The following is a 17,021-nucleotide window of genomic DNA, read 5'->3' on the forward strand; positions in this document are numbered from 1 at the left end:
ACTTACAGCATGTCCAACCTTTGTAGGTACAGAAATTCTTTCTTTTGTTCATATAAGTATCAGAATTATATTGTCTCAACAAAAATGAAAACTATATTGTGATATACAGCTTCAGTTTCTGAATCAGTTTCTCTGATTTTGCTATTTATATGTATATGTTTAAGTAAATTTAATATTTTTACTCCATAAACTACGAACAGCATTTCTCACAAATTCCAAATAAAAATAGTAATTTAGAGCATTTAATTGCAGAAAAGGAAAAATAGCTTAAATAATAAAAAAGATGCAGAGCTTTCAGACCTCAAATAATGCAAAGAAAACAAGTTCATATTGATAAAGCTGTAAGAGTTCAGAAATCAATATTTGGTGGAATAAACCTGGTTTTTAATCACAGTTTTGAAGCATCTTGGCATGTTCTCCTCCACCAGTTTTACACACTGCTTTTGGATAACTTTATTCTACTCCTGGTGCAAAAATTCAAGCAGTTCAGCTTGATTTGATGGCTTGTGATCATCCATCTTCCTCTTGAGGTTTTCAGTTTGGTAAAATCAAAGAAACTCATCCTCTTTTAGTGGTCTTTTATATTGTTCCAGAGCTGCAGCATTTTGAACACATCAACCAGCCCTATAATAAACATGAAGTGTATGTAAAGTTTCAGACCCAACCTGGACCTTTTCCCCAATCTATTCTGTGCTCTATAGGTACGTCTCTCTCTCATGAGAAATCCACATCACCATTCATGTGTGTAACGTGTAATGCTATGGAATTAGGAGTATTGTGCATCTTCAATAACCTGACATGCCCTGGCAGTGCTTGGACGTTTTTTTTTTCACCCTGCAGGGCGAGAAGACTCATCAGAGAGAATGGCAGGGTTCAGAGGCAAGCCTCTAAACATAATGAGAGATGACTTGAAAGGATTTGAAAGGCATGAAAGAGAGAGAGAGAGAGAAAGAGAGAGAGAGAGATCCTTCCTTTCATAAACACTGATCCTCAGTGGGACCAAACTAATGCAAAGATTAGCTCTCTTAATTAACAAGTAGCTTCGCCACGGGGCAAACCCCTAATACAGCCGTGTATTACAGTGCCATTGTTCTGGGCACTCTCATTACTTAATCTGAATGTCATGAGCATCTCCCCTTTCCCTTAGTGGATTATGAGCCCAGATAATGGAGTTAGTAAGTCACGGTGACCTCCACAATATCCACCATTACTGTTTTTCTACTGGTTGTTTTTTCTTATTGTGTTTATATAGAACATGAGGTGTAAAGGGCAGCTCACGCCACTGACTCCTCTGTGAGTGGACACAACTTATATATATAAACTGGCAAAGAAACGAAGTGTTTCCCTGCTGGAGACTCCTCACCTTCACACCACACAGAGTGCAGCAGTGTCCTAACATCAGAAAAGACCCACAGCCAAGCAGATAGGCAAAGAGCTCCATCTAGTGGCTAACAGTCATTACTACAGCACCCTCATATCACCACACTATCATACATTATTACACACTAATCTCTGTGTGTTCCAAATCAATCTCTAAGATCAAGCATAAAAAATCTGAATAGAACCGGTAAGCAGTGTTTAGTTTTTACGCGGCAAAAAAAAAAAAATATATACTTTGTGAGTACACATATATAACACAGTTTACCCCCTTTTTTTAAAGCACTCGGGGAGCACAATGGCCATTATGACATCACAATGGAGTGACATCACACTGGTGTGATATCGCAAACGGGTGACATCACAAGGAAGTACTATCAATCACATTGGTCATTAGAACATTACAATGGGGTGACATTACAATCGGAATTATGGCACCACAGTTACATCTCATTCCCCATTATGACATCACAATGGCCATATAACTTCACAATGTAATATTATGGTGCCATCATGACATCACACTGAGGTGCCTTCACAATGGCCATTATGCCATCATAGTGTAGTACTGTGACAATGAATGTGATGATAGTATAGTATTGGATTGTCACAATAGCCATCATCACATAGGGTAGTACTATCACAATGAGTATGGTATCGTAGCATAGTTTTGTCACAATGGCCATTATGACATCATAGTGTAGTTGTGCCAAATTAAATTTTATGATATCATAGTACTGTATCGTCACAATAGACATTATGACAGAGGGTAGTACTGTCACAATGAATATGACATAGTGTAGTTTTGTCACAATGGTCATTATGACATCATTATAACTTTAAGTGCATATGTGCAAATAATTGATTATATAATTAATATATAATAGACAAGGATATCCTAGTCTTGGAGTACACAGTGATTTTAATGTTATTTTGTATTGTCTAGAGTCTAGTGTCTAGATTGAATCCCTGTCTGGACAACTGCCCTATTATATTTAAACAATATATATATATATATATATATATATATATATATATATATATATATATATATATATATATATACACATATATATATATATATATATATTTTTTTTTAAGTCAGCCTCTTTCTGTTGTAGTGCAATGCTTTCTGCTTTTGCTGCTCAGGTTTGGACTTATATTGCAAACATATATATACATACCATATATTACAAAGTCTGTAATATATGTAAAAGTGTGTTTTTGCCCATAAAACTATTAAACATTTCTGTCTAAAATAATCTTTTTGGCTTGCCCATACATGCTGTACTTTATATGTCAGAAGGATTGCTGACTGTTTAAAGACATATCGGTTGGTGTGCCGGAGGCTTTTAAGATGTGCCGGTTGGTGTGCCAAATGCTTTATGATGTGCTGGTTGGTGCACCGACTGCTTTAATGTGTTCCGATTTCATTAACAGTTAAGCTGCAGTTGTCCCAGCTTCATTGGCAGCTCTTCTCATAAGCACCTGAACAGATTGATGCACACATGCAGCATAACTACTACATTTGTGACACACAGCATAATTACATTATAAATTACTCTAATGAAAATGCTCTAATTTCACCAGTCACAACCCTGCAGAATAAGAAATGAATTCCTTCCACGCTGTTGTGGACACAGTGCAGAGCACTAAGATTATCTGAATGAACGGACAAGTGACACTTTTCGTTTTCTTTAGCTTCCTTAGGACATGGCAAAAGTCACGTGACACAATACTACTCTCTGACTATATTTCAATGTAATAACTTCAACACCAAAAAACTTCATTAAAAGATTTTAATTCAACATTCATAGTAAGTTATTCATCACTCTCTAGTTCATATTTAACCAGATATGACCTTCTATTAGTTCCACCATCTTTATCTTTACAAGTGTTAATATACTGTATCTTATATCAGCTCATTTATCAGTTGTAGCAGACTTAATTAGATTTAATTAGACCTGGGTCCAGTTTCTGAAAAGCAGCCTAGTGTTAAGATGATCTTAAGTGGTAGAGAGAGAGTGTTCAGTATGATGCTGACTCGACCACTTAAGAATCACCTTTGGTGCTCAGAAGCTTTTGGGAAACACAGCTCTGATCATTTATTCCATGACGAGGACGGGGCGAGCAGGAGTCGAAGTTGAGGTTACAATTAATAGCTGATCCTTTAAACCTTTCCTGTGGGAAATTTCATATTCATGAGACGGACATCTGTAAGACTTTGAATTTTTGTGAAAAAACAAAAACAAAACAAAAAACAATGGGGATATGATACAAAATACAGTAGTAATGGGCATAACATATTTGTGTTTAATATATTAGTAAGGGACGGTTATGACGGAATACTGCGTCAATATGGAGAGCTTTTCCTCACATCACAGCTGTCACTGCGCTCTGTGTTTGGTCGGCCTGTACTGCTACTGCTATAAGACCATATGTGTGAACTGGAGCAACAATACTGCTAATACAGAGCAGATAGCAGGACTGACCACACTGCCTGACCTCTGAGTAAGAGTTCACATTCAGCCTCACACATGTACTTCATGCAGTCATGTGAGAAATACACGCAATACTCTGACTGAGCTCTGATGAAGTGTGAAGATGACTAGAGATCCAGAGCCATCCTTCAAGAACGTCTGTGGATCTATGGTGTTCCCACCTTTCTCTGATGGGAAAATGTAAACACACAAACAAAATGCAAAGAAAAATAATGATAAAAAACAAAAAACAAAACGAAACACAACCGAAAGGAACTGAAGCACAAAATTGAGGACCAGTTCAGTCAGAGCTCTGGAGAGAAGAAGTTCCAATCCTATCAGCCCACAGTTCCATTTACTCTGCAGATGAGCCCTATGGAGTCCATTACAAGGCATCCTGGGTAAGAGGCACTGGTAGCAAAAAAAGTTCCTGTTTCACCAGCAGAGCACAAAATTTTTGAGATCCTCTTCTTGTTGGAGGTTCCTCAGCATGTGCTCTTCTGATCGGCAGTATGGGCACATTTCACCTTTTCATCTCGTAAAGTGTCCCGAAATCTCCCCCCTCTCACACAGACATGCAATACACAAACCAAATTAATCCTTAGGTTAGGTTGTACATTTATATAGATTTTTACACACATATATATATAAAAAATCATATATTTTCAGGAATGTTAATCGGCTGTGTGTGGGGTTTTTTGTTCACTGATACAAAATAACTTTTCATATCACACATATATGCAACATCATAAAAAGTCTCTTCCTCTTTAGAAAAAAATCCCTTAATAAAAATAAGTTCTATTTGCTTTTATTTATTTTACAATATATTTTCTTTTTTCCCTCTGGCTCCTCCTGTTTGGGGGTTGGGGGGTATCATGGGGGTCATTATGAGGGGCATTTCGAGCAGTTGCAATCCAAGGTTGTCTCCAGCTCTTCGGAGAAGGTGAAGCCGTCGGAGCACTTGAAGGTGATTTTCCGTCTGCGGCTTTTGGTGGAGGTGCAGCACAGGCCCGGGTGGCAGACCCGTGGGCACTCCATCCTGGGAACCTTAATGGTGGACGTGCACGTCTTGTGGCCCATGTGACGCTTCAGCTGCTCCCGGATCATCTCGCCCTGACAGCTCAGCTCTGGAAAGATGAGAAGAGGCATAGGAGAACCATGAGAATCAAATAAGAAACCAAAATATGGACAAAATAAGGCAACAAGGTGTATCATGGTACATGGAGTGCTGGTTAGTGTTCAGGATATTTTAGCATGCTCTGATTCAAACACATTTACATTACACAGTCAAAAAGAAATTATTTAAATCAGATGTATTTAACCAGGGCAGGCAACAAAATGTACTGGAACCAATGAAATACCAAATCTGGGCCTCAGATGTAATGATAGTATTTCATGTTTTTAACATTCCTTGGTAAACTTGATAACATATGTTGTCTAATATGAATATCCTTGACCTGTCAGGGGTCGGCAATTAAGTTTGGCCACAGGCCAGATATTTTTCAAGGCACATCATGTTTTGGAAATGAAATGTAATGGGATGGAGTGCTACAGACTAATAGCTCTCCAGCCCAGATAGTTGTTGAACCCAATTTCAGAACAGTTGAGCTCAAAGCAGGTAAACCCAAGAAGAAAGTAAAAAGCCAGCCAGTGAATTGGGACACGGGCAGGAAAAAATGCCCTTATAAGGAGACATGGAGGTCAAGAACGGGCGGAAAAGCGAGAACAGGCGGAAACTAAAGTCAAGCCGAGCATGACAGAGAGACAGAGGAGGAGGGTAAACAAAAGTTCGCCAGAGAAGCATTTTATTTCCCTTTTTTTTCATTATCGTTGTTTATATTTCAAACAACCTCAAGGGCCAGATGTTTCATGCTTGTGGGCCACATCTGCTGGCCTGTGGGCTGCCTATTGCCGACCCCTGGTCTGTCTCAATTTCAACATAGTGGTCTATTCTATAAGGTCTGTGATTAAACAATACAAAAACAGTAAGGTAAGGCTCAGCTGCATTTCTCATTTGTTTCCAGGTTAAAATGGGGGGATTGTCTGTCTCACAGAGAAACAGTGGGAAATCTGGTTTGAGATAGATAGAGTCTCACCTGTTTCACAGGTAGGGCCAGTGTATCCAGGCTGGCAGGCACATGTTGCCTCTCCACTCTCATCCACTCTGCACTCGCCATGCACACAGTGGAGCCCCCTGCAGGCCAACGGCTCCTCTCTCGTCACACAGTACGGGCCTGAGTAACCCTGAGCGCACTTGCAGCTGTACGCCAAACCATTAGCCACACACTGGCCGTGCACACACCTAATAGAGAGAGAGAGTGAAAGAGAGAGAGGGGCTTGTATCAGTTTTGGCTGATGAAGTTAAACAAATTAAACAAAAATAGACAGACAAATCTAATGAGATAGTGAGAGGGAGAGTCAGTGAGAAAGAAGGAGAGAATGTGAATGGCTGTGTTCACTGCTTGAGTACCTGCTGTTCTGGCAGGGGTTGCTTGTCCCCTGCTGGTCACACAATGGGCCGGTGCTGCCTGCTGGACACTCACAGGTTACTCCCACATCATCCCTCTGCCTGCACTCACCCTGAGCACACACACTGCAAGCGTGGCAGCCAGGCAGGATAGCCTTTACACTGTCCAGCCCACTGCCCAGCTCCTGCAGCTCCCCATTGATTCGCACATTATGGATGCAGCCGTTGAAAGACTGAGACTGGCGGTCAGCTCCAGAACGTGAGCTTGGTGAGCTGAGCTCTGAGGGAACGCCTGAATCCAACAAATCACACAGACCATTGGTATAAAAAAATACATGCCTTTGTTTTAAAGAAAATGAAATAATACTCTGGTATGGTAAAACATATTCATAATAACATCTAGATAAAAACACACAAAACTGCTACTGTTTTATTTTTATTTAATCCCATACAATGAATTTTCTTTATTTTATGTTTATAGATAACAGTATTTGGTACAGTGACTGAAATTACATAAGCAAGTCTATGTGAAGTAACTTAACATCTCCATGTGGTTGTAAGTACTATATTTGTCGTATAGCTGTTACTAAAATGAAATACTTCACAATTAAACAATTTTAAACATTAATGCCTATTGGATATCTTTGACTATATGTGTGTGCATGAATCTGACCTCCAATATACAGCCTGGTGTTGGTCTCCACTGTGGGCGGCCGGGGCAGCTTTCCCAGACTTTTGGGGGCTCCTTTATCCACCACCAGACTGAGCGTCTGATTCTGGATTAGTAACTCCACCGTGTGGAAGAATCCATCATTCACTGACTCCACACTGACACAGACAGAGAAAGAAAAATATTTATTTATGAATCAACATGGCAGCTGTTATTTGTAACTAACAATGTATTAAATAAGTCTATAATGCTGTTGTATTGTTTTGTATAATAAGCAGCATGAGGGACATCTTGTGGTCAATTGTTAGAACTGCATCAATCTAGTAGTGCATTCTTTATGCATAGTGTTTTCCCTGGGTTTGTACTACTAACTGTAGTTAGGGAGTACTAACTGTAGTCATTGGATGTTTATACATGTTAATGCATACAGTACATGGTTTACATTAATATAGGTATGTGTGTAGACATGTGTTGATCTGCAAGAATAAGGAATTCAATATATTCAACATGCACAGTATTAATGAAACATTGGCATTGCTCTACAAGATTAAAATAAATCATGGGAGCTTATGAAACCAGAGCTGCTCTGTGTATCTCACAGTTCTCAAGTTCAGATGATGCTTAAACCATTTTGGGACCAGACTAGAGTGCAATACTAGCACCTCAAAGTGTCTGTGTGGTGGCTGATTTCTTTGTAATGGGTTATGGGTGAGGGATTTAAGTAGGATTAGAATGATTTCACTTGCTACTAAATGCTTTTTTGGAGTATAGAACCTTTTTACAGGTTTTACACAGTAAATCTCTTTCTTCTTTACAGAGAGGAACCATTTAACCAGGCAAGGAATCCATCATTACATTGTTAACTACCATTGAACCATTGAAGAAATTTTTCTCCACAATTTTACTGAGCCGATTAACCAATACACACACTTGGACTCCCTCTCCCTCATTTGCAATGCTTCAGAGATTAGGAGGGTGAGGAGGGTGTGCTCTCAGGGTAAAGCGAAACAAACATTATCATTGGGCCTGAGCGTCAGCCTCTGAACCACTCAGAGCCAAATACCTCATTTATTTTATGTGTCTGAATTACTACAGCCACACTGTTAAGCCTATAAATATATAAATAGCTGAATTAAACCACACAAAACTTCACCCAACTTACATCTTGCTGTCCAGCCTTGTGGCTGTTGCTACAAAACAAGCAGCACATGGAAATTTCTACTGAGCCCTTCTTCCGACAACACGCAAAGCACAGTGTATGGAATTCTCTGCCAGGTGTAGCTTTTACAAAGCTCTGGTTTGGCTCAGAAGTGAAGAACAGGGTGAGAGGGGCTTGTTTTGGCTGAGAACTCCTTCTCTCGCGTGGTGAGTGGAAATGACGCTTTCTCTCTCACATGCACACAACCACACACTGAGTCCCACGGAGGCCGAGGATGTGGAGGTGAGGTCTTTGTGCTTGGCTTGGTGTAGGGATGAACTCAGGAGAGCGATTCCTTATTGCCGGCTCACGTTAAACCACCACAGAGTGATGAGTTACCGCAAAACGCATGTATGTATGTAGTGTGACAGCAGCGAGCTCCTGCCGGCTCAGCTGGATGACTTTGGCTGGACCTACATACAGCACTTGCACCCTGGAGCTCCAGAAGTAGGCCTTTACATGTGCTCCACTTTCCCACACTGCCTCATCCAGAACAAGCAGCTGGCCTGGCCTCGCTTACTGCTGCGTAATTGTGTTCTGTGATACAGTGAAGGTGATACTGTAGAGTACGGGGTCGTGACCCAATGTGAACCCCATGTGAACCCCACGTGAACTGACATCAGAGCCTGAGAAAGCAGGTCAAGTTTGGCTACGGAGACCCACGTACTCTACTGGAGGAGTTATTCCTGGAGGGAGCACAGCGAGAGCTACAGACAGCTAGAGACAGTGGTTTGGCAGAGAGAGAGTGAGAGAGCGAGGCAGAAAGAAAGAAAGTAAGGGAGTGTGTTAGAAAGAGTAACAGAGAGAGAAAGAAAGAGAGTGCGATTGTGGGTAGCGGAGTGTTATGGCTTGCTCTTCTCCTCTACCCAAAACAAGCTCTTCCTCTCTTTGCCTTGCGTCCTTCTGCCAATTTCTCTTCTCGCTAAGAGGGATGGAGAGGATGTCCAAGAACAGCACGCTGGCATAACGTGTCAAAAGCCACCCTTCTCTCTCTTTCGGCCGTGAGAATCTGACACTCGCGCTAAAAACACCACAGGTCAGGTTGCTCAAACATCGAATTAACAACTCAAACTAATGAGGTGCAAACTCTGGAATAATGCCTGGGCTTCCCGTAGCTCACCAGTCCTGACCATAGATGGTCCTGTTCTATATCCTTCTTAACCAACGACTGGCCACAGACATCTCACACAAGCAAAACCAACACACACACACATACACACAGCAAACAGGCCAGCATTGAAAACAGCCTTCTTTTGCCTTGTGGCTTCTACAGGGGCATTTGTATTTGCGCTGGCGCTGCCCTGACGTTTCCACTGCAGAAGTGCTGAGGTGCAGACAAAGATCAGTGTCCTCGGACACAGGCCCCAACTCTAGGTCTAGGCCAAGGCTCTCTGAGGTCTTGGCTCAGTATAGGCTCAATGCAGAGGCATGTGTGGTTTGCATTACACCCTCATCATTCAATTCCGCCTTTTCAAAACATGTTCCTTGGAACCAGCACAATAGTCTACTTGCGAGACCCCCCAAAAACTCTCTCGCCCGTCCATTCCATACACAAATACCACCATGGACGCCTGGCTTTATTACAGTTTAATGACATTTGTTCCAACATCTTTGCCTCTGACAGCCGTCTTTCATTAAAGGAAAGCAGCCTGAGGTTCCGTACGCTGGCTGAGCGGAAAGAAAAAGAGCCCTTTACTGTGCGGAAGAAGGAGATTTTGTGTATTATGGAATGTATATTGTATATTATGGAAACCACTTAATCCGGCCCTAATCCTCTCAGTGCATCAAGGCTGTTGTACACGGTGAGAATTGCTGACAACAGGCTTTAAGCCCCTGGCTTTTTTAAAGCACCGCACCACTTGGGGGCAGCAGAGACCAAGTCAGTTTCCCAGGATGCTCTCAGGAGTGGCAGAGTTGACCAATATTGGCCTTTTGTCTGCATTCAGACAGGCAGAAATTTTCCAGAGGTCATAATATTTTCGAAGGGGGAAGTTGGGGGAGGCGGGGTGGTGTGTCTTTGATGTGTGTGTAGCCTGAGTATTAGCTTCAAGCGCCCCATTATGGGGCTCCATAAAAACAAACAGAAAACCGTCGAAGATTTCAACGGCCCCGTGTGTCTCTCGCTTTCTCCCAGTCCCTGTGGAGCAGGGAGGGAAGTCAATTTCCTGTCAGCTGAAAATAAAACACCCTGTTTTTCCCTTTCCGCGAAACCGCATTATAAAGGACACATACACAAAGTTAGGCACAATTACCGGAGCCTTCATCTCAGAAAGTTATCTAAAATCAACCTGCAGACATATTTACGTTTTCCGAATTCAATTACCCGGCACTATCATTTGCTTACAGAAGGGTCTCACCAGACCGGCCTGATGTTGATGTTCCACAGGCAGTCGATGCAGTTATGGATTGCAGCTGTAAGCTCAATTACACCTCTTTGGAAGTGGAGCGCTATGCTACAAGCTTGTTTAGTGATCAGGGACAGACTGAGGGGAAGCAATCCAGTGCCACAGGGAGACTAATTTCAATAGACATGCTTTCCACTAAGAAGGAAATGGCTAAATCTAGTGTCTTCCAGATATGATGTGTGCTCAGCAATCTCATTTGTACTGAGCGGCCATGTGCCTCTCAAACATGACTGTGCTTTCCACTGACCTTTTGGTAACATTGCAAATCTTCAGCCACAAAGGTCCAGAGGAGCTGAGCACTGAGATCCCCGTCAGGTAGGAGTGTACGAATAAACAACTGCCCACTTTTAAGATTCTGTGGTCTGTTTCAACTGCATCAAATTTGGTATGTTAAAATCAATTCTATTAAATTCCAATAATAATATGTTTTGTTAATTCTCAACATATTTCTAATCATAAAATTTCACTTATGAAGAACAAAACTTTCTGGGGCAGTAGATCATCTGGACTTGAGTTGGGCACCCCTGTACTCTGTTACCAGCACCTGGAGCTGAGTTCCAGTCCCAAGGTTTCTAGTCCAAATCCCAATACACAGCTCCAAGACCTCAATTCTGGCCTCACTCCCAGCCCAAGTACCAAAGCTCCATATCCAGCTCCAGCTCCACTGAACCCTTCAACAGCCCATCCCTGCTCACTTCTGCTGCACAAGAATTGCTCAGCTTCTCTTGGCTGCACCTCTGAAAGGCTGCTGTTTTTCCTCGGGCCTGAATCCTCTGAACCGAGTGCTAATCCCAGGCGAATGAAAGAAAAAAGCCAATAAAACACACCCTGACCCCCCATCACCCGGCCACGGGCCAGTTGACATAACAAACACTGGTCACTTTTTTGGTCGGGTTAGGCGTGGTGCAGGATGCCGAGCCCATGCTGTGTGGGTGGAAAGGGGTAAGAAGGGCTACAATTCTAGCATTCTAGCATCCTTCAATTTCCTGTGATGTTTCCACACAACCACCGCTCTCTGCTGCTTAAGGACTGCCCACATGCCCGCTTAAACTAATAGAGAGATTAGCGTGGCATTTGGGAAAGGGCAGAGCATTAGCAGGCAGCATGGACCCAGGCATTCATCTAATGCTAATGATCTTTTGCTGCTAGTTAAGAGCCTGGCCTGTCCCTTTCCCCCTCCTCCTCATCCTCCTCCTCAGTGCACATATCGCCTCACTCCTTCCCCGTATCTGCCAAGATCACTCTGTGAAGATAAGTGTCCTTCACCCTCCACCAACTCTCCATCATTCTCTCCGGGGTCTGATCTGTCTTTCCTCACTCGCTTTCCCCCTGCAGACCTCCACTGCTCCTCTGTCTAATTCCCTCTAACATACTTTCCTCATCATCCTTTCCCTCTTCCCCACATTTCTCACAAAAACACACTAGTTTCCCTTGATTTAGTTCGTTTGGCTCCAGCACTAGCAGGTTGAGTAAGCTTTGCACTATTGTGCAAATCGTGTTTACACAATCTTTCTGTTAACCCAAATAATACGTACAATAAGAAAGATTGGTCGATAAATGCGCCAGCATGTCGTATTTTATTTTTATTGATGGTTTTATTCAAATCTTTGAGACAATTTATCACAGTTAAGAAAAATGTATTTCACTGTGTCTATCAGTTCAAAATAATGTGTCCCTCATCTGTGTCATCTGTGGTTGGTGGATTAATGTAGTGGTCTAAATGTTGTGTAAAATTGGCAAATTTGCTTCTTCAGACAGGTAACCCAGGTCAGAGCCTAGTAACTTCGGTCAAGTATGATATCCTGACAAGGGCAGACTCTACAGACTCAGGAAATGTTTGAACTAATAATCATGTGCTGTATTATCCCAAATATATTAATAGAGATATCAACAAACTTTAATTTGATGCACACCAACACGTACATCAACCTCAGAAGGTTAAAATGCACACCATATGACTGAATTAACAACTAATTACTCTAAATAAGCTTGATTACATTGTTTCTTATATCCAAAAATAGCCTTTTATCTATAAAAGAAAAAAAAAGTATATATGTATCGTGTTTCACCAACCATACAAACTAAGTCTATGTAAGATTTTTAAACAACTCAACATGGTTTGAAGCTAGTGTATGATGGTTTTGGCACATAATGCTAACCTGTTGGCTATAACCTTCCATTCCCTTCGGGCTATGCTAGCCTTGTAGATCTGAAGCAAATGTTGGACACCATACATGTCTTGGCCGAGCGACAACATGTGAGGAGAAAATTGAACAAATTAGAATTTTTGGCTCTTCTCTCGCCATTCTCCTTCAGACAGCCAGAAACAGGAGCAGGCCCTGCTCTCTCCTCTGATCCACGCTCCACAGGCACTTTATGACCTCGTCCCGCACTTGAAGCTGATCGCCCACGGAGAGCTGCTGAACCGGAGCTTTGGAATACTCCCGCCACAGACACGCTCTCCATCTGAGAGCCCGCAGCGCTCAACCGTGGCCAAGCGTTCCTGGGCGGGACGGGGTTACAAATTGAGCAGCAGGCCCTGGATGGGCCTTGTCAGGTCTGGTTGCACGCCGTTGGCACTAACCACGACACGGAGACCTCAGGAACGCTCTGGCCTGGCCGGGGCGGGCGCTGTGGCTCATATCAGCCTAATGAAGGTGGACAGGGGCAATTCTGCCTCTCAGCTGGAGAGACCTGCTCCCTCATCCCCTCTCGTTCACTCGGGTGCTATCTCCCCACAGCCCAAGAGACAATAGCCTTCAGACATGCCAAAGCCACAGAAAGCGCTACGTCACCGGCGGAAAAAAAGGCCTAATGAGAGGGTGAGCATGCAAAATAAGGCAGCCATGACGCATCGCATCCCGACTGGAGCTGCACAAATCAGCATCCAAAACAGAAACAGAGCAGAGTTCATCAGGTTTCTCTATGAAGCCTGGGAAAAAAAGAAACAGGAGGAGTCTGGCTCATGTCACCACAAAAGTCAACAAAAGTCAAAACTTTAAACAAACCTAACTAAATGTATGAGCTTTATCATTTTTTAGAATTATTTATTTTTGCTCATTGTGTTAATCAGTATCATATGATCACTTGTGCTCAAACTGTTTGTTTGGTTTTATGTAGCTTGTAAAATTTAGAACATTTCTGACCGCTGTTATCACTTAACTAAGTTAAACAGACTGTTTCTGTTAGTGTGACTTTACACCTGATGTGTAAATGACCTCTGATTGGTAACTCTGTGGTATTTAGAAAGCACTCCAAGTTAAAACATGAACTGGTAAAAGTATAATTTACTTGAGGAACTTTCCTCACAGAATTTACACAGTTAACAGTGGAATGATCTTTATGCTGAACAGATATAATAAATAGTATACCAGTATACAGTATGTATTTTTTGTAACACCACAAATGAATATTATATATGGACTGGATTGTGCTGGATATTGCATAACAAGCTTGATAATACCAGTATACAGCACATCCTGCAGGTTGCTAAGCTGCGTGTTGAATGTGTTGGGTCTCAGTGATGTACGAGAACACATTTGAACATACAGTAACAACATAATTGCATACCCTTGTGCCACTACTAACCTTGGAAGAATCTAATCTTTTGTACACATTAGGCTATTATCCTGCACAGAGGCAAGAAACCTGGATGAAATGTTATTTTTACATGCCGTGACACGCCCGACAGAGCGATCGATCGGTCCCTAGCCAGTGGCAGAAGTTAAGAGAGGGAAAGAGAGAGAGAGAGAGATAGGGTCTGGATCAATAATAAGCTATCTGTTGGGCGGGGCCTGAGAGCCTGGCTCAAACCAGCTCTCCTCTGCCAACCGCTATTATACAGGTAACGGTCACAACTGCCAGTCCAGTAAGGTGCTGTGTTAAAATGAAGGAGGTTAAGGCATTCTTCCTGTCAGAACGCCCCATGATCGATCACCTTTAAACTGACTTTAAGCCCTTTTCCAGTAAACGTCAAAAGAAAGAAAATTACTATCGGCCCTTACATATTTATACACTGCTTCTACTTCCCTCTGGTTGTGCCACAAGTCTTTAGAGAAACAGTGTAGTGCACTCATTTTTCAAAATGACCACCCTTTCTCAAGGCTGACAATCATGCTTTAGAAGTGTAGCAGAGCATTAAACAGAGACAGGATGAGTCTTGTCATTACAGTCATTGTGTTATACATATTTTTTTCAATATAATGACGTAATGACATGATTGTATGACCTTTAAAAACAAATTACATTCATACTCATTCCAAACTACGTCGTCCAATTTGGTTGTGCCAAGGTTTTCTTGGTGGCCAGTGTTCAACCGCACTCACAAGGTAACACCTCACAACTTCAATTTCAGTTTACATCAGTTTACATACTGCTATCAAATCCGATGGCATGCCAGAGTATGTCTTAAAGGCAATGTAACTGGAAAACTATTACACTGAAATAAACTACTATATAAACCCACTCTACACATTATAACTGCAGCCTGGGGGAAAATAAAGTGCATGAAAAATGTAAAGCAGGATATGAGGCCTTTACACAAAATGTTAAAAAGGCATTTGAAAGCGTGGGGGACCCGGCAGGGTTAATGAATCTGAAACTGCAGTAAAGATTGTTATATTGTTCTATTGGTGCAGATACACTGAAACGGTTCCTGAATCCATACTAATGAGCATTAGGACGTCAGTGGAGCTCAACCAGGTCTGTAAATCATTGGGAACAATTCCAAGAGCTTAAAAAGGGCCCACAGGTAGCTGTAAAAGCCTAGCTGACATTAAGAGCTTATTTGTGAGGCTCCATTGAGGAGAGCAGTCACAGTGGATGAGGCACAGACGCTCAGAGCGCTGTGTATGCATGAGAACTGTGTGTATGTGTGTGTGTGTTTATATACGTGCGTGTGTGTGTGTGTGTGTGTGTGTGTTTGAAAGAAAGAGAGAGACAGACATAAAGAAAGAGAGAGAGAGAGAGAGACTTGATGAGGGTTAGAAGAAGGTCATGTAAACCCTGGCTTTAGAGATTAGGCTTTTCTGGGACTGAGGGCAAAGGTAGCAGCCACATGTGTTTTGCCTGGAGCAGTTCTCTAAAAAAACTCTGAATGTGTGTGGTAGGGTCTGCTTTCTATGAGCCCACTTAAGGGCAGATTAATGAGTGTGTTTGTGTTTGATGTAATGAAATACTCTGCTGTGGAATGTATATGTTTAGTTTCAGACCAAATCTGTAATAACTGCTGACTACATGTACTTGGCTGCTGTCGGAACAAAGAATTCTACTGTATCTTGGTTTGTGTGTTTTTAACCCACATTAAAAGTATTTTAGAACAACAAAAACGTATTTAACTTATTGAGAAACATATGATGAATATTTGCAGCAATTATTAGTGTTTTATATTATTATTTTTTGTGTAAAATTAGAATAAAAAAAGGGAAAATACAAAAGTTTGAGTATGCTCAGTAATTTAGGCCTTACTTTCCATAGAGACACATTGAGATGAAAATTGGTGGACGAAACTGAACAAAATAAGGGTTTCATTTTTTTTCTACTTTTTTTCACCATTGCATAAATTATAAAATAAGCAATTACAAAAAAACAACAATTAAAACATATTTATTGAAGAGTAAACATGGTCATTGTTCATTACTTGATATCATTCAGTCTTTAACCGTATTCAACCTAGAACTAAAAGTTTTTTTTTTTTTTTTTTTTGCCATTTTTGATATTAATTTGTTTCAGGTTAATTTACTTCAGTTCCCTAACATGGAACACTGTCTCAGACCTCAACTACTTTAGGAACTACTAAGGACTGTGTTAGAATTAGGAAAGGCCAGGTTATACAAATTTTATGCCTTAGAAATAGTCCAAAATCTTGCAAAATCAGCATCTATTGGATTCTCTAAGCAGCTGCTTAGTATTCTGAAATTTAAATAATCCATGCCCACAAATCAAGAGAAAACTATACGATTAGAGAAGTTAATTTTTTAGGTGGTGGTCTAAAAGGCCAACAAGATCAAAGACTCTCCCAAATCATAGCCCATAATTTACTGCAAAAGACCTGCAGGGAACTGTAGGGCACTGACTCTGGAGTGGTGGTGCACTGTTCTACTGTGCAACAACACCTGTTCAAATATGACCTTCATGACCTGTATAGACCACTAGTGTGTATATGCATCTATTGTGTTCTTACCTGTACACAGTTGTAGGAGGGTACTTGGCAATGTCGTACATTAGTCGGATGTGGCCTTGATAGAGCTCTATAGCCAGAGGGTCGTGATCCTCCTTATACAGCAGCATTCCATTGTCCTTATCAGTAGCTACCTAAATATATAGAAGGAGAGAGAGAGGGAGAGAGAGAGCAGAGTAAGCTTCCAATTGAAATGACGTTGAAGTGTTGAAAGTCTGCAGGGCTTAGCTTTTAAATCCCAGTGCT

General features: G+C 41.6%; 1 protein-coding gene and 1 long non-coding RNA gene across 2 annotated transcripts in view; one reads left to right on the forward strand and one right to left on the reverse strand.

The window, feature by feature from the left end:
- Positions 1-17,021, forward strand: part of LOC103046144 (uncharacterized) — a 99,823-nt gene that overhangs the window by 45,736 nt on the left and 37,066 nt on the right. The gene's annotated exons all lie outside the window — the stretch shown is intronic.
- The window catches only part of slit3 (slit homolog 3 (Drosophila)), a 228,618-nt gene continuing 214,759 nt past the window's right edge, over positions 3,163-17,021 (reverse strand). The window contains exons 32-36 of the mRNA XM_022684066.2: positions 16,779-16,909; positions 6,998-7,152; positions 6,328-6,616; positions 5,954-6,159; positions 3,163-4,984 (exon numbers count right to left, since the gene is read on the reverse strand). Coding sequence (XP_022539787.2) covers positions 4,743-4,984; positions 5,954-6,159; positions 6,328-6,616; positions 6,998-7,152; positions 16,779-16,909 — 1,023 coding nt within the window. The 3' untranslated portion in view covers positions 3,163-4,742. The remainder of the gene's footprint in view (positions 4,985-5,953; positions 6,160-6,327; positions 6,617-6,997; positions 7,153-16,778; positions 16,910-17,021) is intronic.

This window comes from Astyanax mexicanus, chromosome 10, assembly GCF_023375975.1.
Source record: "Astyanax mexicanus isolate ESR-SI-001 chromosome 10, AstMex3_surface, whole genome shotgun sequence".
Lineage (NCBI taxonomy): Eukaryota > Metazoa > Chordata > Actinopteri > Characiformes > Acestrorhamphidae > Astyanax > Astyanax mexicanus.